Here is a 26736-nt window from a genome sequence, read left to right as displayed (position 1 = left end):
GTGAGTTCAAAGTTAGCAGAAAACAGAAAATAAAAAATTAGAATAGAAATAGAGATGAGAACAACAACAAAAAAGATCAAAGAAATGAATGTTCTTTAAAAAGCTAAACAAAATTAACAGAACTTGAGCTAGACTAAGAAAAAAAGAGAAGACAAAGAATGAAAGAGGACACATTAGAGTTTATGTTACAGAAATACAAAGTCATGAGATTTATATGCCAACAAATTGATTAACCTAGAGAAAAATGGATACATTTCTATAAACATACAACCTGCTAAGACTGATTCAAGAGGAGGGAACATTTCAAAACTCATTTTACAAGGCCAGCATTAGCCCGATACCAAGCCAGACAAAGGCACCACAAGAAAACAAAATTATATACCAGTATACTTCATGAATATACATGCAACAATTCTCAAAAAATTATAATAAACTGATTCAACAAGACATTTAAAGGGTCATACACTATGATCAAGTGGGATTTATCCCTTGAATACAAGGATGGTTGAATTCATCTAAATCAATAAATGTGATACATCACAGTAACAGAATGAAAGACACAAATCATTGTCTCAATACAGAAAAAACGTTTGACAAAATCCACCCCTTCATGATGAAAACCATTTCACAAATAAGTGGTAGAAAGAATGTATATTGATAATAAAGGGCATAGATGAGAAGCACACAACTAATATTATATCACTGATAAAATTTGAATTTTACTCTAAAACAGGACAAGAGAAAGCTATCCTCTCTTGTCATTTTTATTCAACATGGTACTGAAAACAGAAGCCAGAACAATTAGATAGGAAAAAAAAAAGGCATCCAAATTGGAAAAGAAAAAGAAAAATTGTCTTTCACTACAGATGATACAATCTTAAATATCAAAAACCGTGAAGACTTCAGAAAAAAACAATAAATGAATTTAGCAGATATGTAGGGTACAAAATCATGGTACAAAAATAAGTTGTATTTCTCTGGACTAACAATGAATCATACAAAAGGAACTAAAAGAACAATTCCTTTTGAGATAGCATCAAAAACAAAAACACCCCCAAAAACTTAGGAATAAATTTAACCAAGGAGGTGAAAGACTTCTACCTAGAAAACTATAAAATACGAATAAAAAATTAAAGCAGACATACATAAATGAAGAGATATTCTGTGTTCATATATTGAAATAATTAATATTTTTAAAAGGCTCATCCTACCAAAGCAATCTATAGATTCAACACAGTATCCTGAAGACTTTTTTATTTCTCCTATTTTCCATATTTCATGTCTCATTCCCTTGGGTCTACTTCTTTACTATAAAGCTTATTCCATACTTATTGCATATTTAATTCCACAGATTTTCCAAGAAAGAGTATGTAAGAAGTACATTTTCCTTGGGACTTTGAAATATGTGAAAACATATTTTACTTTTATATCCAGCTAGTGATCTGGTTGGGAATAATCATCCTAATTTGAATATAATTTTCCTTCAAAAAAAACTGAAAGCATTATCCACATCTATTAGTTTCTAGCACTGCTTTAGAGAAATCTAAAACTATTCTGAAGCTTCTCCTTCACTGGTGACCTGTTTAATTCCATGATGGTGTACGTGTATTTTTATCACTGTCCAAGATACTTGGTAGTTGTGGAACACAATCTGAAAACTAATTCTCCATCTGCAACTCAATTCAGTGAAGTTTCTCCTACACTGGTACTTTAATTTTATTTTTTTCCTTCCACTCTTTTTTTTGTTCTTCTTAGATTTCTTCAAACTTTATTTTCCAATTCTATCTGAAGCTTTTCAGGTCATCTTAAATTTCCAAATGTTCTTTCCATGGAATCTTTTTTTTATAGTACCATATTCATGCTTCCTCAGTGATTTTTTGTTATATTTTCTTCATCCTTCAAGAGTCTATATTCTTTAAGAGTCTATATCCTTCAAGTCGAGCGTATGTGTGTGTGTGTGTGTGTGCGCGCGCGTGCACGCTTTGGTATATATACCATCACATGCCAAATAATGCTTTAAACTATTTTCCAATTCTATCTGAAGTTTTTCATGTCATCTTAAATTTCCAAATGTTCTCTTTTTGGGCCTTTTATAGTACCATATTCATGCTTCCTGAGTTATTTTTGTTATATTTTCTTCATCCTTCAAGAGTCTATATTCTTTAAGAGTCTATATCCTTCAAGTCCAGTGTGTGTGTCTATTTGCCTGTTTGTGTGTTTGCCATGTGCCAAATAATGATATTTTGATCAATGAGAGGCCGCATGTATGATAGTTTATACAATATAGCCTAGGTGTGCAATAGGCCATACTATCTAGGCCTGTATTAAATATATATATATTGGTACCAGGGATCTATCTCAGGACCTTACGGTTGCACAGCAGGTGTGGGAACCACTGAACTAAATCCCTGGCCCCTTGTATTAAATATATTATATGATGTTTGGAGAATGACAAAACTGTCTAACGATATACTTCTCTGAATGTATCCCTTTTGTTAATGATGCATGCCCATATTTCACGAGAGTCTTAGAATCTGTTGATTCATGATTGTCTAAAAGCTGACTAGAAGCTCTGAGCAACTTGAAACATTGGCCTTTTCTAGTAATCTGGCTAGGTCATATTCTTGAAGAATTACTGCTGCCAGAATCTTAAGGTCTCTCTTTTTAAATGGTCAGATTCCTGGAGAAGAGTCTGCTAATATTCTGCTTCAGTGATAAATGTCTGGAACCAAATAGGAGAGGGCTGGAAAGTTATCAGCATTCTGTATCTGACATTTAGCTTACTCCTTGTTTTGTGCATGTTGTGTTCCAGTATGAAGACCTTTTTTTAAAAATCCTGTCTAGAAAATAAAATCTTCAGTACTTCATGCAGGTGATGAGGGGAAGCCATTCAGCTTCAGTGCGTAGGTGAGGGAACTGAGGATCTAGGTCCTTGAGACTAATCCTTCTGTTTTTAGCCTTAAACTCACACAATCTCACTTAGAGAGATAACCATGAATACTAATTATCATGTATTTAGGGGGCTTCAGAGTGTATACCAAGTTACTTTTTAAGCATCCCATACTACTAAAGGATGGAGCTTTTCCAAGTGTGTAGTCAATTATCATTAACTCATTTTCTTTTCAGTTTCCAAAATTTTGCTATTGGCTTCTGTCTCATTTTCTGTCCTTGTAAGCTGGTATTTCAAAAAAAGTTTTTTCCCCTACTGTTGTTTAGTGATGTTTCAGTAGGAATCAAAAAGTGTATACATTCAATCAACTATCTTTCCTCTGAACTTGTGTATACTCATATGTAGTATGACTCATTTGTGCACTGAGATTTTCTCTTCCTTCTGTCTTGTCATCTTGCTCTAGTACCATACATTTCACTTCTTTATTTACCTAACTGAATATGATATGGAAAGGTTAAATTTTTAAAAATACAATGTCTTTATAACAACCTTTATGAAGTAGATACCGTTGTCCTTATTTTGTTTTAAGGCACTGTTTTTCTTTTCTGATGATCTAAACTAAAATTAGTTTAATACTTATAACTCTTTTCATCCCACATCTGAGACCATACCTAAAGAAGTTACACTTTAATTCTGTGTGATATGAACCATATGAAATTTTGTAGTTTATAAAGTAGTTAAAGCATTACATTTCTGCCCTAAAAATCTCATTGTAAGAATGAGACATTTTATATACAAGGTGTTTCACAATTAAATTTTATTTTGCTTTAAGTAATACAGAAACACGTTAATCTTGACCAAACTGAGACCTTAAGTAGAAAGAAAACATCTGTCACGGCTTTGCCTATACTTCATGATTATTTGTATACTAGAAATCATTTGTAAAGCTCGATACCAGCTAAGAACTCTGATCTTTGTGGGTATGATTTGACAATGGATATCCTTTGTCTCATCCTACAAAAGAAGCTGAGGTTCAGAGTGGTTAAAAGACTTTCTGAAAGTGATATACTAGAAAAATGGTCAAATGGGGCTAGAAACCAAGTCTTTAATTAGACTCCGCAAACCATGTGACACAGCCTAGTGTAATGGGAAAAAAACAACAAAAAAGCAAAATATGGTTTATGGAGTCAGAAAGAGACTTGCTTCCTGGCTATATCTCTGCTCAGTGTTTATTCTTAGGCAAATTACTTACAATGTTAAAGACCATTTTCTAACTTACACAGTAATTCTTACATAAAATAGAAAAGCTATCTTAGTGATAAATAAGTATGATATATAAGCATGATACAACATAGTAGAACATTTAAGAAACACTTTTAAAGAATGGAAAAAGAAAAAGATTGCTTACTTTTCTCCTGTAATGCCTGCAATTTATTTAGTTCCTCATTCTCTTCATCACTGTCTTCACTGCTTGTACTGCTGACATCCAAAACTATGTCCCTTTTGGGGTCTACTCGGAGAAAATTGCGGCATTCAAAAGTCAGATGACCAGCTAAGTAAAACAAATACAGACATAAGAATAATAAAACTATAAATACAGTGTATATTTTTTGCTTTGTTGCTTCATGGTAAGCAACCAATTATATTTTCAATAATATAAAAAACTTAACTTTTATTTAGTTGGTGGCAGTTTGGTTATTTTCCCCGAACACAATACATCAAGAAAAATTTTTCTTTCTTTATTGGAACTTCTAATTCAATAGGCACTTTGAGCAGTGTTTCTTAAGGGTCATAGAGTACTGAATTACCATACTTTCCCTTTCTAAAACTACAGTAATATCTAAAAGTAAATAAACAAAATACAAAAAAATTATACTTGAGATTTTATTTTATTCTCTTCCCATACCTTTTCTTCTCAGACTGCTGTACTCATGCAATTACACAACTTTCATCTAATTAAAATTGTCAGAATAGGCCCGGGGATTAATGCTCAATGGTTCCGCCGCCTGCCTTGCAAGCACAAGGACCCGAATTCGATCTCCAGTACCAATAAATAAATAAATAAAATAAAACTGTTATAGTAATATATAGGCATTAATATAACTAAATACACTTTCCTAAAGAACATGTAAAATTTTAATTTGATATCACTTTCTTAAAGATTGTCCCTATAAGAAAACTACAGTAGTTGCCTACTTACTATACATACATTTTTTAACAAAAATCTAAACATCTGAAAAAGTATAAGAAATAATATAATCAGTGCCTACATATCTATCACTTGGCTGTTAACACTGCCACATTCATTTTAATTATTTTAAAGAAAAGCTCACACATGTATGCTCACATACATACACACAGAGTGGTAGAGCTTACATTACCTTGAAATTGCCTCTATCTCATTCTGTTTCTATGTCTTCTAAAGTAACTACACTGATATTGGTGTCTATTATTCCCACACAAAATGTTGTATTATGCATTTTTAAAAAGTAAGTGCAATTATACCTATCATTCTGTAACTTGTTTCTGCCACTCAATGTTTTGACTTACCTATGTTGACGTAAGTAAATGTGATTTTTTCATTTTATCTAACAAATAATATTCCACTGTATAAAAATCATATTCATTTATTTAACCTACTATTGATAGAAACTTAGGACTTACAGTATTTTGCTCATTTCTTTGTACATACACATCAAGTTTTCTCTAGGGTGCTAGTCTTTCAATTTTCTTGACCGTGACTGACCTGATTGAAGAGAGTGAGTCATGGGGGTATGCCCTAAGAGACAATATCTGTTCCCTAGCCCCTTCCTCTTAGGTTCTCTTCCTCTCTGCCTCATGACTGCCACGAGGTGAACAACTCTCCTCCACCATGATGTACAGCTTTACCACAGGCCCAAAATAATCCAACCAGCTGATCAATGACTGAAACCTCTGAAACTGTGAGCCAAACAAATCCTTCCTCTTTGAGTCAATTTTGTTGAATATTTGGTCACAGTAATGGAGAACTAATATACCAGTTTTAAAATGAGCAAAGGACTTAAAAGACAGAAAAGAAATACAAATGGCCAATAAATGCATGAACACACAAATCAACATTATTAGGGAAATGCAAATTAAAGCCACAATGAAATACATTTTCACATATGTTAGGGTGGTCTGAAATCTCATAACATTTCTGACACCAAATGTATGAGTTTTTTCCATACCAGTAACCAGTTCTCCAACTCTATGGAAACTAACTAGGAATCCAACAATTATATTCATTTCTGACAGCATCTGGAGTTAGCACAGGCCCCACAGGTTAAGGGCTCAGTTCCTTAAGACTTCCTCTACTTCAGATGCCAACCATACTTCTGACTGGTCAGCTATAGTCAGGGGGTTCCCACAATCCCCTCCTCAAGTTTGGTCATTTTCTAAAATACCTCTCAAAACTGAGGAAAACAGCTTACTTACTATGAACAGTTTGTTATAATGTAAAGAACTCTGAAACAGCCAAATGGAAGAGATGTTTTGAGAAAAGTGTGCGGAAGAGGCATGAAGTATCCAGGCTCTCTCTGGGTATACCACACTCTTAGCACCTCAATGTGTTCACTAACCTAGAAAGACTCAAACCTTGTAGTTCATGGGTTTTGTGGTACTGGGGATTGAACTCGGGGCCTTCACATTGAGCTACAAACCCTGCCATTTCTCATTTTGAGATATGGTCTTGCTAACATGCCCAGGATGGCCTCAATCTTGTGACCCTCCTACCTCAGCCTTCTGAGTCACTAGAATTAAAGGTGTGTGCCACACACCAGGTTAGTTTGCTGATTTTTATGGAGGTTCCATTACACAGCATGATTGAGTAAATAGTTGACCATCAGTGACTGAAATCAACCACTGGCCCCTTGTTCCTCTCCCAGCCCCAGAAGGTTAAAGGCAGGCCTGAAAGGTCTAATCTTATAATCATATGGTTGGTTCCTCTGGCAACTAGCCCCTATCTTAAAGCTAACTAGGGGTCAAATAAGAGTTATCTTATTAGTATAAACTCAGGTTTGGTTGAAAGGGACTTGCTATGAATAACAAAAGGTTCTCCTATTAACCTAACACTCAGGAAATTCCAAGGGTTTTAGAAGTTATGTGGAATCAGAGACAATTATCAAATATATTTCAGATTATCATAAATGGAATTTTTAAAAAATGGAAAATAACAAGTGAGGATGTGGAGAAACTGGAGTACATTTTTAGTATGTTCTACATCATAGTGAGAATGAGCTGCTGTAGAAAACAGTTCAGTGGTTTTTTAAAAAGCTACACATGACCCAGTAATTCCACTCCTAGGTATATACCTAAGAGAACTGAAAACAGGAATTCAAACAGTTGCAGCATAATTGATAAGTCAAAAAGTAGAAGGAACCAAATATCAGATGAATAAACAAAAGACGGTATATCTATACAATGAAGTATTATTCACCTATGAAAAATGTTACAATGCAGGCTACAACCTGGATGAGCCTTAAAAATATTATGCTAAGTGGAATAAGCCAGATACAAAAGGAGATATATTGTATGTTATGGTTTATATCTAGATGTCCCCACAAAGCTTCATGTGCTCATAGGTGTGGCTTTTAAAAGGTAACTAGATTATGAGGGCAGTATAGTTGATTTGCTCTTAGGATGTGGGGTCTGGTTAAAAGATACAGGCACTGCAGGAATGACTTGGAAAGGTATATTTCTCTCCCTGGCTTTTCACTTCTCTCTCTGCTTCCTGGCTACCAACTGATATGAGCAACTTTCCTCCATGCCACACCTTTCCACAATGCCACCAACCATGCAGGGACTGAAACTTCTAAACTTTTTGAGCCAAAATAATTATCTCCTCCTTTAATTCGTTGGTGTGGATACTGAGTCCCAGCAAGGAGAAAGTGAGTGAGACACTCACCTAGCTGATCATTAACTTTCTCTCCAAGTCTTTTTACTGTAGCTACTGAAACATTCAGTCCCTGGTAGATAAACTGCTCACCGGTTGGCAGAATGCTCCCTTCTAAGAGAAATTTGTCTAAGAGAAATTTGACTCTTCCATGAGGATATTTCTCTGTAGTTAATCACCTTTTTTATCTTGGTACTAACTGTATTTTCCAGGCTTCTCAGTACTGTTTTCCAACTGTAGTTCTTTACTCTCCATTCAGCTGCCCCTGCAGTTGAACAGCCTCACTCATTGAGATCTTTGAAACTCTTTACCCTAAGCCCTCCCATAAAATTAGATGGACAGTGTAGGTTGTTGGATGGTTCTTCTCAACACTGATGTTCTAGATTCCGTGGCTGGCCACGCTATCTTCACCTGCCACACTTGCAACTCTACAATTTTTAGCCCCAATATTTCTACCTACCTTTTAAACTTATAGCTTTCTCACATCTTTACACCAAACTCTCTCACTAAAGAGACAATTCTGTCTAATTCAGAAACCAAATTGATATCACCATGCAATATTTCCTTCTACTTTCTGTCTCCACACCAAAAATATCTATACTTATTAGTTTTCTTCAAGCTCAAGGGATATCCTTGTCATAGCTCTTAGAGGAACATGCTTAATCTTCTCCGGCATCTGGTATCTGTAACTATCTCCTTCAATGTCCTCTCCATCTGTATCAATAACATAGCTTAAAAAAAGAAAGTCCTCCATTGACCCATATTCTCTTTTAAGCATTACTAAATGTTTCCTATCACTGTCATGCAAATTTTATTAAAATGGAGACTACACTGACTTTTTCTACTTTATCCAGCTCTTCAGACTAGAATCTACATAGTGTTTCAGACCTACAATTTTACTTAAACTGATCACGCTAGGGTCAGAAAAGCATCCTACCTGCCAAATCCAATGAATATTTTTCAATTCATTTCTTACAAATTGCACCTGACAACTTCCCCTCAGTTTTGAAAAATCTTTGCTTCTGTGGTTTATGTGATGCTGTACACTCTTGCTTCTCCTGGTATTGGATCTTTTTAATCACTTTTCTCTCACCTCATCTCAGTTGATATTTTACCCCACTAGTTGATATTTTACTTATCAAGGGTCTGTTAATTATTCTAAAATTTGTTTAATCAAATATCATTTAGATCAATAAAATAAGAATCTAGAAAAAATGGTTTCTATGTAACAAAAGCTATATTTTTGGAAAGACCTGATCAAAATGAACTGTTTTTACAAAGCAGCTGTCAAATTAGGCATTGACAAGAAAACTGTAAGAGATAGGGTAAAACTCTAAAACAATGAGAAAAGCTACCTGTTTTTCAAAGAGGGTATCACTGCCATTATGGGCCAGAAAATTCTCCATTGTACTATAGGACAACACGCTTAACATGTTATAAGATGTTTATAATCACTGAGCTCCACATAATAAGTATCAAAGTGTTTCACCCTCAATGCCCCCACCCCTCATGATTGTCAACTAAAAACTACTCCCACAGATTTTCTACTTGAGATTTAATGGCAGAAGAATTCTGCACTCAAGTTTCTTTATAAGTAGTTTAATTTGTCTCTCTTTGAAGAAACAAATTATAAAAAATAGAAAATGTATTTGAGATGTGGGTTTGGTATACACACACACACACACACACACACACACCACAAAAAAACCAATAAGCAGACCCACAGGCAAAGAAGAGGTAGGTGAGGACTCTGTGTCAGTAGTTAGCATCTGGAAGTTAAATAAAATCTTAAAGGTATTTAAGGATCTACTTTTATTTCTTGCTGTTGGGATCAAAAGCTCAACCACTGAGTCTACTCTACTGAGCTTTGTAGTCGGATTTCTGAGAACTATCACAATTACTTGAGATAGTCTATGGAAAAAGTTAGTGTCCATGTAGTTCTTAGGTATTTTTGTAAGTTGCCAACTTCAGAAAATTCTAATGAATTCTCTATAGACATAATCCTTTTCTATAAATTTATAAAGCATTTTGTGGAAGAAATTCTGCTGTGAAAAAGAGAGATCTGTGTTATAACATATTTATCTTTAACTTGAAACTTTTTACAATATATCCACTATTAAAATATACAGACAAAATATTTTTCAATCGAGTATTAAAATTCTTGAAAATACAGTTTACACCACAATTTTCATAACAAAAAAGAGACAACACTCTTATAATTAACTGAAGATTACCCATATTTTGGGGCCCTAAAACCACTTCAAATGGTCTTATCTGCCTCTCTCTTCTCTGTATACAAGTAATACAAAGATTCTAGCCCCCAAATAAAAGACAAGCTAATTTTTAAAAGGTAGTTTCTATCACAAAGACATGCAAATGGAGACCTTCATTTCTAACCACTGTAGAGATACAATTTTAACAGAGAATAGAAATATAACTAAATTTTTCCATAGGAGATAAATTAAAAATTGTTCAATACTAAGATCTAAATATTAAAGCAGAAAGAACCAAACTTGGAAAGATGTTCAAAACTACTGACTTGGCTTTTCAAATTCTCATTATTGTGGATATTTCTATTGTCATCTAAAACAAAATAGCAACAAGGAGACTAGATTAACAAATATTTTGTTTCAAGAAAATGAGTTTAATTGCTTTCCTGGAAGTCTTGTATTAAAAGAAAACCAACTAGATAAACTGATGTTAGTACACAGGGAATTCCATTCTAGGTTTTGAGGAATTTTTATCTACGGGAGGTTGCTAGTCTTGAATAAAGAAATGAGACATGTAAATGAGCAGTGACCGAAATGAAGCAAACAAATTTAAAAAGAGAAAATATTTCATTTTACTCATTTCTTGCACACAAGTCTATTCTTTAGTTTTCACTTCTATGAAGGGTATGCGCACCTACATACCCACTTTTGCTACTTGGGCAACCTTCCCTAGAGCCATGTTTGAGCTTTGCTTGGGTGCATGTAGTTTGTTCTCTTGGCATGAATGTACTGTATATTTCTGATGGAAACATACATCCTGAGTGCTCCTTTATTCTAAAGTCTCAGAAATCTTTTTGTTAAATCATCCTTTTATTAAAAAAAAGTCTTTGATGAATTGCAGTATTAATAATAACACAGGTCTCCAAAAAACTAAAAAAGCAGAAAATGCTGTTGCAATAGCTATTAGTAAAGCTTTAGGAACTGTTACATTTAACTATAGAAATGATATTTCTTTACAGCATAAAATTAGAAATACATAATATTGGATATAATTACACATGCTTAAGTTTACCTTTTCATTCTATTATATTAGTCATAATTAAGACTAATGATTATTTTTTGTCCATGAAGAGATCAAACTTTGTTATGGTTTATTTCTAGATGTCCCCCTGCAAAGCCTCATGTGCTAATAGGTGGGGCTTTGGGTAGGTGACTGTACCACTGGTGCATGATACTCATTAGTGGACTAGTACACCAATTAGTTTATAGCTCAAAAGCCTGGTTAGAGGAAGTGGGTCACTGGGAGGGGAGGGCATGGCCTGGAAAGATCTATCTTTTTCCCACCTCCTTGGATACCCATCTCTGCTTTCTGATGTCCTGTGATAAGCAAGACTCTACTGCCATGCCTTTGGGCCTTACAGCCAGCCAATTATGGACTGAAACCTCTACAAACTGAGCCAAAATACACTGTTACTCCTTAGAGTTGTGGATACCAGGTATTATGTCTTACAGACAAAGTAACCAAGACAAACTCTTACACAAAGGGATAAGTAAATTCAAGAAACATGAAATCTTCAAAAATAGTTTTCAATGCCTTGACCTCCTCATCTAGCATCCAGGAAAACAAGGAATAAAACACACACAGACATACTCCATAACAAGTAAATATAATTTCTCCAAACTCTTAAATCCTACTACTATTTGTACTTCATGACATCTTTGCTAGTCATCAGATACATAGCTATCTGCCACTGGGTTTATTTACCTAAAGGAAAAAAAGTGGTATTTAATGCTAATGAGAATTTTTGAATTAGCTACACACTTTAGCTTAGGGCTAAAGGACTATACATAGGGCCTCTGAAAATGGGATTGTAAGGCATATGCTCAAAAAGGCAATGTTTCTAGTGAGAGCAATGTACAGAATGTTGCTTTTTTGTGTACTTACGATAGCCACATTTTTTACAGCCTGCTCTGACATTGTCCTTGTTGCAACCTGAAATACAATTGGATAACATTTTAGGGAATACATATTTGTAAAAATACAACTTAATTATGTGCAAAAGCTAAGCAAATTTCTTTTTTCCACAATTTAAAAAATTTTATTGGTATATTTTAGATACACATGATAACATTTATCATAAGGAATTGTGCCTGTACATGACATATCTTGCTGCTTCTTTTTTTTCCATTCCCCTCCCCTCCCTTCAACTCCTCTTCCTCTCCTTATTTACAAAAGCTTTGTTTCCATTTTTTTCCTTCTATTCTTTTTTTTGTCCCTTTCCCTTCCGCCTCCCCCTCCCTTGTTCCCCTTCCCATTTGAACATTTTAAGAAAATTTCTTTTTTTTTGGTACCGGGGATCAAACTCGGGTCCGTGAGCTTGCGAGGCTGGCAGCAGAACCACTGAGCTAAATCCCCGGCCCGAAAATTTCTTGAAAAGAAAAAACAAAAATTATGTATGACTCACTTTAGTAACACTAATGAATTAGTATCACTCTTAAAAATTAATTTACTCAAATTATTTAACATTTACTTCAAGAACATATTTTTTTCCTAATTCAATAGAAATAAGGTATTATAGCCAAGAACTTAAACATTTCAGGAATTCTACAACATTGAGGAAAAAATTTCAGGGTACTTTGATCTGTCTCTCTAATGCATAATAATTAATTATACATATACATATATACGTAAAATGTTGTATATATATATGTGTGTGTGTGTGTGTGTGTATAAAGTTAAATGTTTTTCTGCCTTCCATTAGAAGAAAAACAACTCTAACTTTCTTGAAGGAATTGATGGAATTCCAGAACATTTATGGTAATTGCTATGTACTGCAAGAAATACCCAAATTCAATGCTCAAATTTTGACAAGAGAAAATAAATTTTCTCTGATGAATTCTAACAAGTATTTACAAATATTTACAGTACCCTTGTGAATTCAGCAGTATGTAATTATGAAGATAAAAATACAAGATGAAATAAAACTGATTTTTCTATTTTACATGTTTACCATTTAGTCATTTTAAGCATATAATTTAGTAGCATTAAGTACATTCACAATGTTGTACACAATTATCTATTTCTAAGAGATTTTCATTATCCCAAACACCAACTATACCCATTAAATAAATGAATGTTTCCTCATCTTTTTAGCCCCTGGTAATTTCTAGTCTATTTTCTGACTCTAAGGATTTGCCACAGATATGGGGAAATCATACAGTGTGTGTCCTTTTGAATACAGTTTATTTCCCTTAGCAGAATATTTTCCAGTATCAACTATATTACAGCATGTATCAAAATTGCATTTCTTTTCATGACTAAATGATAATCCATTGTATGCGTACACAGTTAAAAGTAACTTGAACTTCCAATAGTGTTTTCAATCAACCATTGAGAGGCCCAGTATTATACCATTTCCTTAATGAAGGACATCTAACTCCTAAACCCTTCGAGTAGGAATATCGTTTCAATGTAATAATACATAATGTAGTACATAATAAGAAATGCTAATTTTAAATGAGAAATAATTTTAAGCCAATTTTTAATGTAAGAAGTTAAAACATTATTTTTCCTTAATCCTAAATTTTTTCTTAAATATACTTTTGAGTTGTTCTAATAAAAGTAGTTCTCCTATAATGCTTGTTTTAAAAATGCAAATATTGTCTTTTTTTTTTTTCTGGTACCAGGGATCGAACTCAGGTCCTTGCGCTTGCGCAGCAGGTGGCGAAACCACTGAGCTAAATCCCCGGTGCAAATATTGTTTTAATGTAACTGATTAGATTAGAGAATAATGGAGTACATGACTTTCATCAAGGAAAACAGTTTAGGTGAATGCAGAAAATTGGATCCAGCTGATGTGAGCTGCCTAGAAATATACAAAACATACACACATATTCAAAACATCTCCAGTAACCTCAGTTCAACTCAGTATTGTGAGGAGCACCCATCTGGTGATACAACCTTTCATCAACTTCATATCAACGCTCTCCTTCTACCCTTTCATAACAACTCACAAACTTCAGCTTTTTTGAAGTCTACTTCTAAACACACTTCAGGTCTTTTTAAAGGTCAAGTGCCGTATTTACTGTAGTATCTGTGTATTTTTTAACCAAATACCATGTACAAGTGAGCTATTTTTTAAAATTATGTTCCTATTTCTTAAATGTATCAAAGATAAATTTGCTGACCATTGTTCCCCATGCTAACTTTCTCCACAAATCCTGATTTTTACTGCTCGTCTAAGAGTGTATATGCCACTGTGGAATAAAATTGGATTAATATAATCTGAGGCTCTTTCATTATGAAAAATAACTGCATGTTGGAAGAAAAACAAGCTCAGAGACTCTGGGTCATTATTAAGTCTGTTTCCATAGAAACCATAGATGCTGAACAAAACTTCTAAATGCACTATTATTGTTCCCCCAACAGACTAGACTGAAACTGCTATGGACGTATGTGAAATAATCTCATCTCAACATGTATTAGAATTGAACTCATTAATGACAAAAAGCACTGATAAAACTATCACACAACTATTTCATGTTTTTAGAATGAACAAAACATGAAACTGTTTCTGAGCAGGTCATCTTCTTTAACAAAGTTGAGACTTTTATATGAAAAGGAAATAAAAATTAAGAATTCCAAATACAATAACTCCCTATCAGCTTTTGGTGAAATTAAGATTTCAGCTTCATTTGTTTTTAATTTTCATGACTATCTGGCCAACAATCTGTGACTCTGAATCCAAAACAAATAACACCATAGATCTGAGACAAATAACATAATGAAATGGGAGCAGTTCATTTTGCTTTCGGAAACCAGCTTCTAGATGCACTGATGTCACCTGCAGCAACAGTTCTAATCAATTCTAGGCTCATGCAGGATATGTATGGGAACCCTTGGATATGGGTTCCTTTGATTTGTTTCTACCTTCTGAATATTCTTGTAATCTTTTCTTAGATTCAGTAAACTCTCTGATATCGTCCCTTTCTGCTTAAATTAACCAGTACTTTTCTATTGTTTGGGACAAGAACCCTGCCTAATACAAATGTACTCAAAATCTGTATCAATTGAATAGCAAGGCTATACTGTGAGGCTTAGTTAACTAAATTATTCATTTCCCCAACTTAGGCTCCTATACTGTTTGTTATGGCTTATGTCTAAATGTCCCCCCAAAGCCTTATGTGGTCATAGGTGGGGCTTTTCCAGAGGTGGCTGGATCTAGCGTGTGATGCTGGGATTAAGGGTGTGTGATTACTAAATTAGTCCACTGACTGGTTTGGCACCCACCTGAAGACTAGTATCCTAGATAAGAGTATAAAAGGGGCAGAAAGAAGTGACTTGGGTAGCTTGGACTTGTTTCTTTGCTACTTTGTTCTTTGCCATGAACTGTTTCTCCTCTGTGATGCCTCTCTGCCATGCCACCATTCCTTGGAGCCAGCCAATTTTGGACTGAAACCTCTATAAACTGTTACCCAAAATAAACCTTTCTTCTTTTAACTTTGGGTGTTTGATATTCTGTCCTAGGAACAAGAAAGTAACTAAGATACAGTTCTTTTTTATATTCATTTCTGAAGTTCGGTAAAGTTATTCAGAGTGAAATATCTGGACCCCTTGAAGTTTTTCTTTCTAATCATTACCTGCATTCTAAATGCCATTAAAGAAAAACATTAAGTTTGACCATGGAGGGAAAAAGCTTGAATGGCAAATTCACCAAAAGCAAACAGAAAGGAACTTGAATACTTGTAAAAAAATATTTGCAATTCATAAGATCAACAAAACACAATTATTTCCATGGGGTAAAACCCAAGAAATCATTACAAAAAAGATCAATAACCAGTAGGAGAAAAAAAAAATGGGCAAAGGATCTGAACAGAAAGTTCACAGACAAGCAAATAGAAATGACTGAACATATAAAGAGATACTCAGTTTTAATTATAGTAACTGAAATGCACATTAAAAACTATACTAGGATTCCATTTCACTTATCACAATAGCAAAGATTAAAAAAGGTTGAAGACAGTGTTGGGGAAGGATACTCCTTCAACATTGCTGGTAGGAGTATATATTAGTATGGTACCATATCTGAAAGGCAACCTGACATAATCTGTCAAAACTCAATGTACACACTGCTTTAATCCAGCAATTCCACATCTGGCAATTAATCCTCTCAATTTAATTGCATTAAAATATATTAACTTATGTACAGTTATTCATGACAGCACTGTTTGTAATCATAAAATAATGTAAATAATTTAAATATCTATCAATATGGCACTGACAAAATAAATTATGGTACAAAAGTAAGTATGAACATTTTTTTTTTTTGGTACCAGGGATCAAACTCAGGACCTTGCGCTTGCGAGGCAGGCGGAGGCACCAATGAACTAAATCCCTGGCCTTGAAGTTGGTTTTTAATGATTTGTGATGATCTCTAAGATACATGATAAGGAGAAAAAAGCAAGATACACAACAGTGCTTAGGGTATACTGTCATTTGTATAACAGGAAGGAAATTTATTTTGATTTCAATTATTCTTTTATTCATTTCTTCTAAGGTCCATCATATGTATTTTGGTGTATAATGTACATATATATGTCAAAATTCTTCAAGCTGTAGTTTTTTATTTGTGCACTTTTTAAACACATGTAAATAGCACAGAAGGAAAACTTACAAACAGTAATGGTAGGACAAAAGAGGCAAAGAGAAGGATCAGAGAAGATCAAAAAGAAGGGACAAAAAAGGAATGAAAAAAGTGAGAGAAGGGCAAGGAGAGTCCTTGACAGCTGCCTCAGGTTGCAACTGTCCCTAAAGGAATCCTAAACCATCACATTTGACCTAAGTTCAGTTCTTCAGAATTTTACATCATCTAGGCTTTCAAAGTCAGTAATTTAATCACTGGGAACTTTAACAGATATGCTATGAACTTAGTATTATATTTTAATTATTGTCTATTCTGGATTCTGGGGATAACTGTCTAAGTTTTCTTTAGACTCAAATATTTTCTATAATCACTTAAATTTAAAAGTAAGCAGCTTAAGTATCTAAATTGTCTTTGAATTAAATAATTAGAAATTGCAAACCTCTCGGTCACAAGATGCATGCTTTTCACTTTTAATTAGATTAGATTCAATTGGCTTGGACTAGATTCCTTTTGTTTCAAAATAAGCTTTATATATGGTTATTCCATTATGGTTTTAGTTAAAATAATTCTGGAATCCTTAAACAGAACATCAATTTCTTGGGTTTTTAAACTTTAAACTGTGGCCAGATTTTATACCATATAGGTGTTAATATCTATATAATATGTATATATCCTATCGAAGTTCAATGTAAAGTAAAATTTCAAATATTTGAAATTTCTTACTGATTTATATTAATAATTTATATGTACATACCTTTCTTTGGAATTCCAAATATTGTACAAAGGCACAGTAGAAAGAATAGAATTAGAATTTTTTGTGAATTTAAAAAATAGGCTACATGAATTCCTTGATGCAAATATTTTGAAAGAGTAGATGTTTAAACAGTTAGTTATAAATGTCTTCATAATCATTTGATTCCCAAAAAGTAGAGTAAAAATAAAAATATCAAAGACCTGTTTAAACTACTGCTATGAAAGAGCTAACATTGAAATAAATGCATAAGACTCAGTCTTCTACTTGCCTCACAAAATTGTCTAAGAAGGAGAAGAAAAATATTATCGGTATTACCTGTTTTAAAATAAGAAGAAAAAGGTTTAATTTATTATTTAATGAAGCAGAATCAAGATTACTGTCTCGATAAGTCTGCTTAGTTTAACACTGCACTTTGCTCAACAGTAATTGTAGTGATCAACCCTCTAACTATATATCTATTGTTCATATAACTCTGCACTGTATGTTAGAGAAACCATAAAATGAATAAAGTCAAATCCCTCAGTAAAGAAAGCTATGCTACACTAGATTATTTAGGATAATGCACCCAAAGCAGTCAATACATGAAAGAATGTGCCACATGTCATAAAAGACACATAGTTCTGTTAATACGCATGAAAAAGGGCCAGGCAAGACTTTCAACTAAAAGTCAGGCATGGTGGCAGATGCCTGTAATTTCAGCACTGGGGAGGCTGAGGCAGGAGGATTGTCATGAGTTCGAGGTCAACCTGGGCTACATAGTGAGACCATGTCTCAAAGACAAAATAAAACAAAACAAAAAAACCTTTCAGCAAAAAGACTGGGAAAGGTAGGCATGGATAATGAAGGAGGAATAATATTAACACAGGCATACGGGTAGGTAGGTTAGTTCGCCTTTTTTGCCACATAGGAGAATGTACGAGAAAAGTGGTAGAAAGAACAGATAGAGTAACTTATTTGGTCACACTCAGGAGTGGAGTATGCATTTCAGTCCTGTAGAGAGAGACAGCGAGCGAGCTTTGGCTTTAAAACATCTAGAAGATTAATAATCAACCGTTTTATCACAGACAAAAGAAAACTGAACCTCAGAAAGGTTAAGTGGCTTGAAGAGAATTACAGAACTTACAGACATAAGTTTAAAACTTTAAGTTCCTGTCTCCCAAGAATGACAGGCTCAGACACGTGATTTAGAAAAATTACTTAAGCAGCAGTGGGTAGCATGAACTAGGGAGAAAAGAAATAACCTAGTTTAGGAATGAAAAGCAATGGGATGTAGTATTTTAGAATTCTCCTATTTCTGAGATGCTATGGCAATGTATATACATTCTTAATCACTTTTATATGCCAAACTGGAATGATCTGACAATTCCCTAGCTTGACTGTATAAACTTCACTGAAGAAGAAACTACCAAAAGAATCATGCCAACCACATCAGTAACTTATACTGCTATTTGTGCCATGCTAACACTTCATGGAGAATAGAGGATTATTGACATGATTTCAACAAATGAGCTAATTTCAACAATTGTGAATGGAAAAGCAATTTTTCAAAGAAAAGAAAACTAAACTTTCCAAAGAAAGCAAAATTCATTGAAAACTGTGTTCAAATGTCATTTCACTAATAACTAAGAGTGTAAGATTTTTCTAAAAGTCTACAAAATTTCATTGTAACCTACATAATGATTTAAGCTAACACACAATGCTATAGAAAAAGCTGAGGCAGGTAATTATAAAAGAGATAAGGTTGGTTTTTATGTGAGGTTTGTGGAAAGAGCCTCATTACTTTATAGTCATACCTTGTAATAATCACTAGCAGAACTAGCCCAAGAAATGCCAGGCTGAATCCATTATACCTAAAATAAAAGAGCATAGCATAAAACTTGTTCTCTTTGACGATCACTTCAAAAGACTTCATGGTGCCTATTTTCCTTTAACACACTGTCTGGATCAATCACCCAAGAAATTATGTTAACATTTCCCACATCTATATTTGCTAACCATGCTTACATTGTACTTTTTTTTATGGCACCCATCATACCTATTATCTCCACTTTCAATAGGTTTAAACAGTTTAACTGTGTCCTGCCATCTAGCTTAATAGCACAATTTAAGATTATTATACTTTAAGGAATTATTTTGAATTGAAAGAAGGTTAATATATCTACAACAGTAGTCTAAGTTTAAGGGAATTTCAAACATGGCTTTTAAAAACCACCTTTGTTCTTTTAAGCAGTGTATTTTCTTTACTAGCCTACAAAGTTTTATGAGGGCACAGACTATGCCACTGAATCCCACAAAGGTGCTCAAAAAGCTTGCTCAAAAGCTGAGCATGGTGGCACACATCAGTAATCCCAGTACTCTGAAAGGCTGAGGCAGGAGGATCGCAAGTTCCAGTCCTGCCGGGGCAACTTAGTGAGAACTTGTCTCAAAATAAAAAAGAGCTGGGGATGCAGCTTAGTGTGAAGGCTCAATCCTCAGTATTGAAATAAAAAGTTTGCTCCAGTAATGAAAGAAACAGTGACAACAAGTGAACTTTGAGTGATCCCTTGGCCTCAATCTCTTGCGTGCTGGCACTACTGTGTGGGTCAATTTTGGGTGCAGGCTGCATGATGCTTACGGGCCTATCAGGGTGCCAAGGCAGTCTACTGCGTAGGCTTGTCTTTCTCTGCTGGCCTTAGATGTTGCCGTTCACCAGGCTTCAGTCACAGGCTTTCCCTTCACTCTACACCCTCCACCTGAGCAAAATGATCCACTCCTGACGGCCTCAGTTCCTACTGTTTGACACCTACAAGCTGAGTTAAAAATATACAGTGAATGTTCAAATTAAAAAATTTTTACAGTAGAAGATACATTACCACTAATCTTCTTCAAAACATTTCCACTTGCTTCAAACACATTTATCCCATCATTCATACTACTTTTTTTTTTGGTACCGGGGATCGAACTCGGGTCCTTGCGCTTGCGCAGCAGGCGGCGAAACCACTGAGCTAAATCCCCGGCCCCATACTACTTTTTGAAGCAGTTCTGGAAGTCCTCTTTAGTGTCTTTAGGTGTGATCAAAAATATGGTGAATGATGCTGCCAAGTGCCATCCAACAGAATGGCAGTTTCCTATTATGGTGTCTCCTCACCCACCTTTTTTATTGGATATCACACTGAGTGACTTCCGGGTATTTTCCAAAGTAAAAATGACTACAAAAGGTAAGGTTTCAAATGGATTCAGGACTTCAAGGCAGCTACTACAGCACAACTAAAGACAAGAAAGAGGATTTCCAGAACTGTTTCAGGTGACATGTATCTTTTACTATAATGAATCTTTTTTTTTTTAAGTTAACATTCACCATGTTTTTTGATGACACCTCATAAAACACTTTCAATTCTTAACTTCTTTAACTGAAAATGATCGCTTGCTGTTAGATATTTCCATTCCCATTTTGACTAAACTCAACACAAACTCCAAACAGAAGTTATCATTATCCCCCTACTCCTAATGAGGTAATGTCTTATCAGTAACTAGACTCATCTGATTTTCTAACAATGAAATCTAAGTAAATCATTTCCCCCTTTACCTTCCCCCCTTGAATCAATAGCCAATTCCTAATGATTCTACTACCAAAAATGTGTCTCCAACCTATCTGCTTCTTTCCTTTCGAGACCAGAGCTTAGCGTGGCACTATCATAACCCTCCAGAATTACTAACTGCTGACTGCCTCCAAACTAAGAGATAAGATCTGACACAGTCTCTGAGACATATGAAATAGGGTAAACAGAAAACATTAGCTACTGTTGTCTCTTTCTCACTTTTTTGCCAATTGTATGCCGAATACCATACATGACAAACATCTTTCTTTCCCTCTTCTCATATTTGCACTTCCTTTACACATCCAGTCCCTCCAACTGCAATCTCCTCCCCTCCTCCACTTCATCCTTCTCCACAATATTGTAGGCCTCATCCTAAAATGTCACACCTTCTGGAAAGTCCTTCTGGCCCCTCCCTATATACAGTTATTGTGTGTTTTCCAGGCCTTGTATTTTCCTTGCAGTAGCTATTCCCATTTTCTGTGAAGGTTTTTCTCTTCACTGCTAATTCATAAATTTCTTGTGAAATGCAACTGGTGTCTACCTTGATCACTACTGTATTCGCAGTGCCTACTTAGGGCACTGTCAGATATGCAGTGGGCACGTCTTTATTAAGAACATACATTTCCTCTCTCACAGTTCCAAATGTGCTCCCCTTCAAACTGCAGTTGAGAGAAAAACACAGTCTTCCCATAACAGTTATCTGTAGAAAAAAGTTCAAAAAAGGCTGCCACAGAACAAAGAACTTGGTCAAGCAATAGTGGGAAGGGCAGGTTTAAGCAAAGCTAGGGATTCTGAAACATAGTATAGTACTTGTCATTATCTTTTCTATAATAAAGTGCACTGTGAATCTCCAAATTTTGGGATGGTGTATTTCTCAAAACATCTCCCACAACTACTGTTCTGCAGATAACATCGTGGCAATGCTGATTTAAAGAGGTGTCTGCCACTACCAAAACTTCCAGTAGGCTGGAGTCATGGACAAGAACATTCCTGGAGTATTTTGAAGATTAGGCCGTTTTTAGGTTCGGTAACATATGGACACAGAAATTGAGAGCTATAAGGAAGCTTAGATAAAATTCAACAAATCTTCTTTTAGAGATATGGTAACTGAGGCCCAGACAGGCAAAGGAACCGGCCTACAACCACACCGCAACTGCATACAACAGCAAGAGCCAGAAGTTAACCACAGAGGCACAACTGGTCCCTGCGACTTTCAATATAAACAATGCCTCGGTATCCGGGTATTCCAAGTGTCCTCACCTCAAATTTTATTTTTAAGCTATATCAAAATTAAGGTCAGTGTTTGTTGGCTGCTAGCTCTCTTAGGCCCACAGTTACCAGCCCGTCACTCCTCTCTCCCTCCTGTTACATACTTCCTCCCCGTAATCCTGTGCAGCTAGAACGTGACTGGGGATGGGAGGAATGGTTTCTTTACTTCAGTCTCGTAGTGTACACTTTTTCATGTAAACCAACCAAATTTGTTAATTTTAAGGCCTCCGCCATAATACCTTTGGGCGCCACTCCCTGCCCCACCGCGTCCTACACAACCCTATCCGCTCCCTTCCTCGCTCGGAATCCGGGTCCCCGCCAATAGTTTTCACCTGGGACTGCCATTACGCTGGTAAAAGGGATCGTTGGAGCTTGTAGCTTTCGAAAATAATTTTGCTTCCCGCCGACTTCGAACACGACGCTCAGAGAGGCCTCTGCCACCCGCCTCAGGAGCTTTCACTACCGGAGGGGAAGGCCCTGGAAACGTCTAGGGGAGAACGGAACCAAGTATAAGTGGATGCAGTTTCCAAACGAATCCTATTGTAGATTGCGCAGGGTCTGAACTATTATTGCCAGTTGCGGGGGGGGAGTACGACCAGCAGACACGTGAAGCAAACACCACTAAGACTTACGGATTGTCCCTCTTAATATTGTTACAAATTACATTTCAAGTTACATTAAGTTCTGAGACCCTTATAATCTTTTCTCGTTCCCTGGAAGATATAGGAATCCCCGTTCTCAGGGTTAGCGGTGTTCGGGTCCGGGAGCAACATGGCGGCGTCCGTGAGGGGCTAGTTTTGGTACCCGGTAGTGTTTGGTGTCCCTGTCGTGAGCGATATCCGAGTGAATCTTTCCCCGACTGGCAACTTCAGGAGTCGTGCACTAATAAGTGGACAGCTTTAGTGCTTGTCGTCCCCTCGTATCCCCTGCCGTCCGCTCGTATTGGGGAATAAGAAGCAGAGTCCGAACCACTGCCTAAGATGAGCAACATCTACATCCAGGAGCCTCCCACCAATGGAAAGGTGAGATACTCACCCAGGATACCTGGGCTCCCTGAGTGAGGGCTCCCAATTGGGGGAGGGGGTGTGTTCAGGCATTTTAGGGTTGGAAAGGTCAACAAATGTTAACCTTACCTGCCTATGGACAGTGTTACATCTAAAACCCTGAAGTTGGCACTTCTCAGCATAGACTTGAAGAAGTGCTCAAGTGATTTCTGCCTAGCGGCCTCCCCCACCCCTGTTTCCTGCCTTCATTCAACTCATGCAGGCGTCTTCTAGCGTTACTGCTTTTTGTGGTGCAGTTTTGAGTATGCTATATTCTTTGCTTAATTTGGAGATCACTCATTCTTCATCCCCTATATAATCACTGAATATCTGCTAAGCACCAGACATTGTACTGGGCGCTAGGGATACAACGATGGATGGGGAAACGCTCTAGTTGTTACCCCGGAAAAGCTTATAGTTTAGTTTGGGAGACATGCAAGTAAAGAAAAACCTTTTGATATGTCTGATAGCTGTATTTTTGGAGAGAACAGAAGAGTGTGCAACTGGGAATGTTGGGAAAAACATTTTCTTTTTGAGCTGGCTCTAAAATGAATTGTCAGAGAAAGCAGGTAATGAGCAATGTTACCACATTAGAATGGGAGCTGATTATATGATGATTTGATTGCCGAGATATGACACTTCCCATCTAAAGTGTTTGTATACAGTCTGAGGCCAAGAAATCGATCATGTAATAAATGTCACCTGAATTCTTGACTGAAACCCAATCTATATCACATATGAAATGTTATGAGCAAGTGTAATGGAGGAAGTAGTGAGACTGAAAGTATATAGTTGGGCTAAGAGTGTAGCTCAGTGATAGAGCATTTGCAAACACAGAGTCCTATGTTCAATCCTAAGCATGCATACAATACATATATGTATGTATATGTGTATGTACATATGTGTATATGTGTGTATATATGTATTTAGAGAGTTAGGATAAATTACATTATATAAAATACAAATTTGTTGTATGATTTTATCATAAATCTTTTATAAATCTTTTCTTCATTGAGGACAGTTTGAAACCAAAACAAAAATGCTGTAATTCCTAGTAAAAATATTTAGTGAGTATCTTAGGCAGAACAATTCTTTGAATTATTGGTAGTTTGAACTTCCCTTATGCATTATAGATTAGCATCCCCATCCTACCGCCACTCCCACCAAACCCCATCCCACAAACTCAGACTACCTAACTCCTCATATTTCCAAATGTTTGTTGAGGGCAGTGTGAATCACAGATGAAAAACATTGATAGAGATTGAAGTGATTGTTGATTCTACCAGGCAGGACCTTCATAATTGCTGTTCCTCTTTCTAGTGTGCTATTTTACTTGCTCACTTGTGACAGGGGCTTTCTTATGTATTTTCTATGAAGTAGCCTCCAATCATGCCCTGCATCTGAGCATTTCCTGCTCTTCTTAACCTATTTAGTTTTTTTGTAGTGTCTATTATTTGTTTATTGTATCCTCTCTTTCTCATCCCCTTATAGACTAGGAATATTATAAGGACAAATACCTAAAAGAGTGTTTGACACAGTATGAAGAGTTCAAGTATGTACTGAAAGAAAGAATAGGTGGATGGATAAATTAGTACTATATTTTTCTTATCTTCTGAAAAGTATTAAGCATCAGTGAGTTTGAAGTTATGCTGTTGCTACTGGCCAAGGACAAATTTACTTGTTTTATTCTAGGCAATAACCCCCCTTTTTATTGAGTTAAGAATTGTCTTTATATAAAATATATAATATTATTACTACATATAAGTAATAAAACTTCCTTTTTATATTTTTTATAACATTTTAAAAAGGTAGTTAAAAAGGCAGGCTGCAGGTTGGATGTGGCTGCTCTAGAGTATGATTTGACATAGTCATATAGATGAAAAGCTTTAACAAGGATAAGTTTCTGAATAGAAAGTCATTCATTCAACACTTATTTATGGAGCACCTAGCACATGCTAGTCTCTATTTAGGTTTCAGGGACGTACTGGAAGAAAAAATCTACCATCCTCCTTATTATCATAGAGTCAGTTGAGTTAAGTATATATTGAACAGATATCTGTGCAAATAAATGTGTAATCACAGATTGTGATTAATATTTTCTTTTGAGCAGAAATGGCCTGAAGGAGAACATAAGGCATGGCTTATCTAAATTTTCTTCAAAAAACAGTTTGGGACTTTTTTTAACATAAGGGTGATTGAAGACACTAAAGTTTAAAATTCTGCACTATAGAGCATGACATGGCAAAGATTTTGGCTTGGAAGGAATTTAAAGCAGATACAGTAACAAGTTGGCTCAACAAATGTTTGTTTAGTATTTTCACTGTCTGATAGGTACAGTAGGTACACAATAATATGGATTAGAAATAAACGGGACAAATTCCTCCCTTCAAAGAGATTATTATTGATATAGGAGAACTTTAACTCCCAACCTGCTAGATGTCAAATGAGCCAAGTTCATGGTCCCACAACTTCGAAGAATGAAGTTCCAAACCAAAGGAAGAAGTTAAGAGAGTTTTATTATAAATAAGGAGAGAAGAAAAGCACCTGGATTTCCAGGAGGGTTCCCAAATAGGGTAGCCACTGGGGCCCTTTGTTGGGGGTAATTTATACAGCAAAGGCACAACACAGGTACAACATGGGTCAAACTACCATCAACATATAGGATTACAGGCATAGCTGCTAAACCAGGCATGATGATGCACGCCTATAATCCCAGCACTCGGGAGGCTGAAGCAGGAGGATCGTGTGAGTTCGAGGCTACCCTGGGCTACATAGTGACTCCAAAGCAAGCCTGAATTGCATATTGAGAGCTCATCTCAAAAAAACAAAACCAAAAAAAAGAATAGCTGCTTAGATAATATTGAACCAATAGGGAAACGAGTTACATAGCAAGGGTCCATGGAAAGATAGACGCATTTTTGGGAAAGAATGAGTCTACGTGCTCTGATCACCCACTGGGTGACTGATACCTATCTGGACTTACTGGGCCAGGTGGTACTAATTGCAATATAATCTCAAGTTATTGTTTATCCCTTAGGGAGCCATGTAGGCCTGGCTACTGCATCTTTACCTTGAGGCCTGGCCTTCTTCAGATGTGCCTCTAGCCATAATTCTGATATCTTTATTTTTGTGCTTACTTCCTTAAGAGCCCAGTCCCTCTCTGACTGTATATTAATATCTATCTAACTTAGCTGCCTACAAAATAGTATCAACTTGGAAAGTAATTGATATACCAGTGGTTGAACATTGGATGCTGTTCTTATATGTGTTGTTTTGTTGTAACCCTTGCACTTAAGGATGAGGCACAGAAATGTAGCACTTGATAGAAATTTTCTTAAGCATAGCAGATAATCCATTAAAGATGAAATTTCTACACATTCTGATCACTTAACTTAAATTGTTAATATATTGTCCTATGTGGAAGCTTTACAAAAGA

At 35.7% G+C, this 26736-nt stretch overlaps 2 protein-coding genes across 7 annotated transcripts in view; one reads left to right on the top strand and one right to left on the bottom strand.

The window, feature by feature from the left end:
• Positions 1-22774, bottom strand: part of Srek1ip1 (SREK1 interacting protein 1) — a 43709-nt gene extending 20935 nt beyond the window's left edge. For 2 of the 5 annotated variants that reach the window (XR_015442351.1, XM_087189559.1), the window contains exons 1-5: positions 21609-22583; positions 19204-19260; positions 12365-12441; positions 11958-12005; positions 4299-4442 (exon numbers count right to left, since the gene is read on the bottom strand). Coding sequence is in view for 4 of the 5 variants with exons in the window: in XM_087189559.1 (XP_087045685.1) it covers positions 4299-4442; positions 11958-12005; positions 12365-12441; positions 19204-19260; positions 21609-21679 (397 nt within the window). In the remaining variant the exon portion in view is untranslated. The other 3 variants (XM_021242988.2, XM_021242989.2, XM_021242990.2) reach the window with 3 other exon arrangements.
• A 53-nt stretch (positions 22775-22827) lies between these two features.
• Positions 22828-26736, top strand: part of Cwc27 (CWC27 spliceosome associated cyclophilin) — a 203285-nt gene continuing 199376 nt past the window's right edge. The window contains exon 1 of one of the 2 annotated variants that reach the window (XM_021242987.2): positions 22828-23279. In XM_021242987.2, the coding sequence (XP_021098646.2) occupies positions 23238-23279 (42 nt within the window). In that variant the 5' untranslated portion in view covers positions 22828-23237. The remainder of the gene's footprint in view (positions 23280-26736) is intronic. The other variant, XM_004862876.3, reaches the window with a different exon arrangement.

This window comes from Heterocephalus glaber, unplaced genomic scaffold (assembly GCF_053883595.1).
Source record: "Heterocephalus glaber isolate CG9 unplaced genomic scaffold, H.glaber_assembly_v1.0 deba00001543, whole genome shotgun sequence".
Lineage (NCBI taxonomy): Eukaryota > Metazoa > Chordata > Mammalia > Rodentia > Bathyergidae > Heterocephalus > Heterocephalus glaber.
Note: the sequence above shows the minus strand (reverse complement) of the source record. Positions and strands in the feature narration are given on the sequence as shown.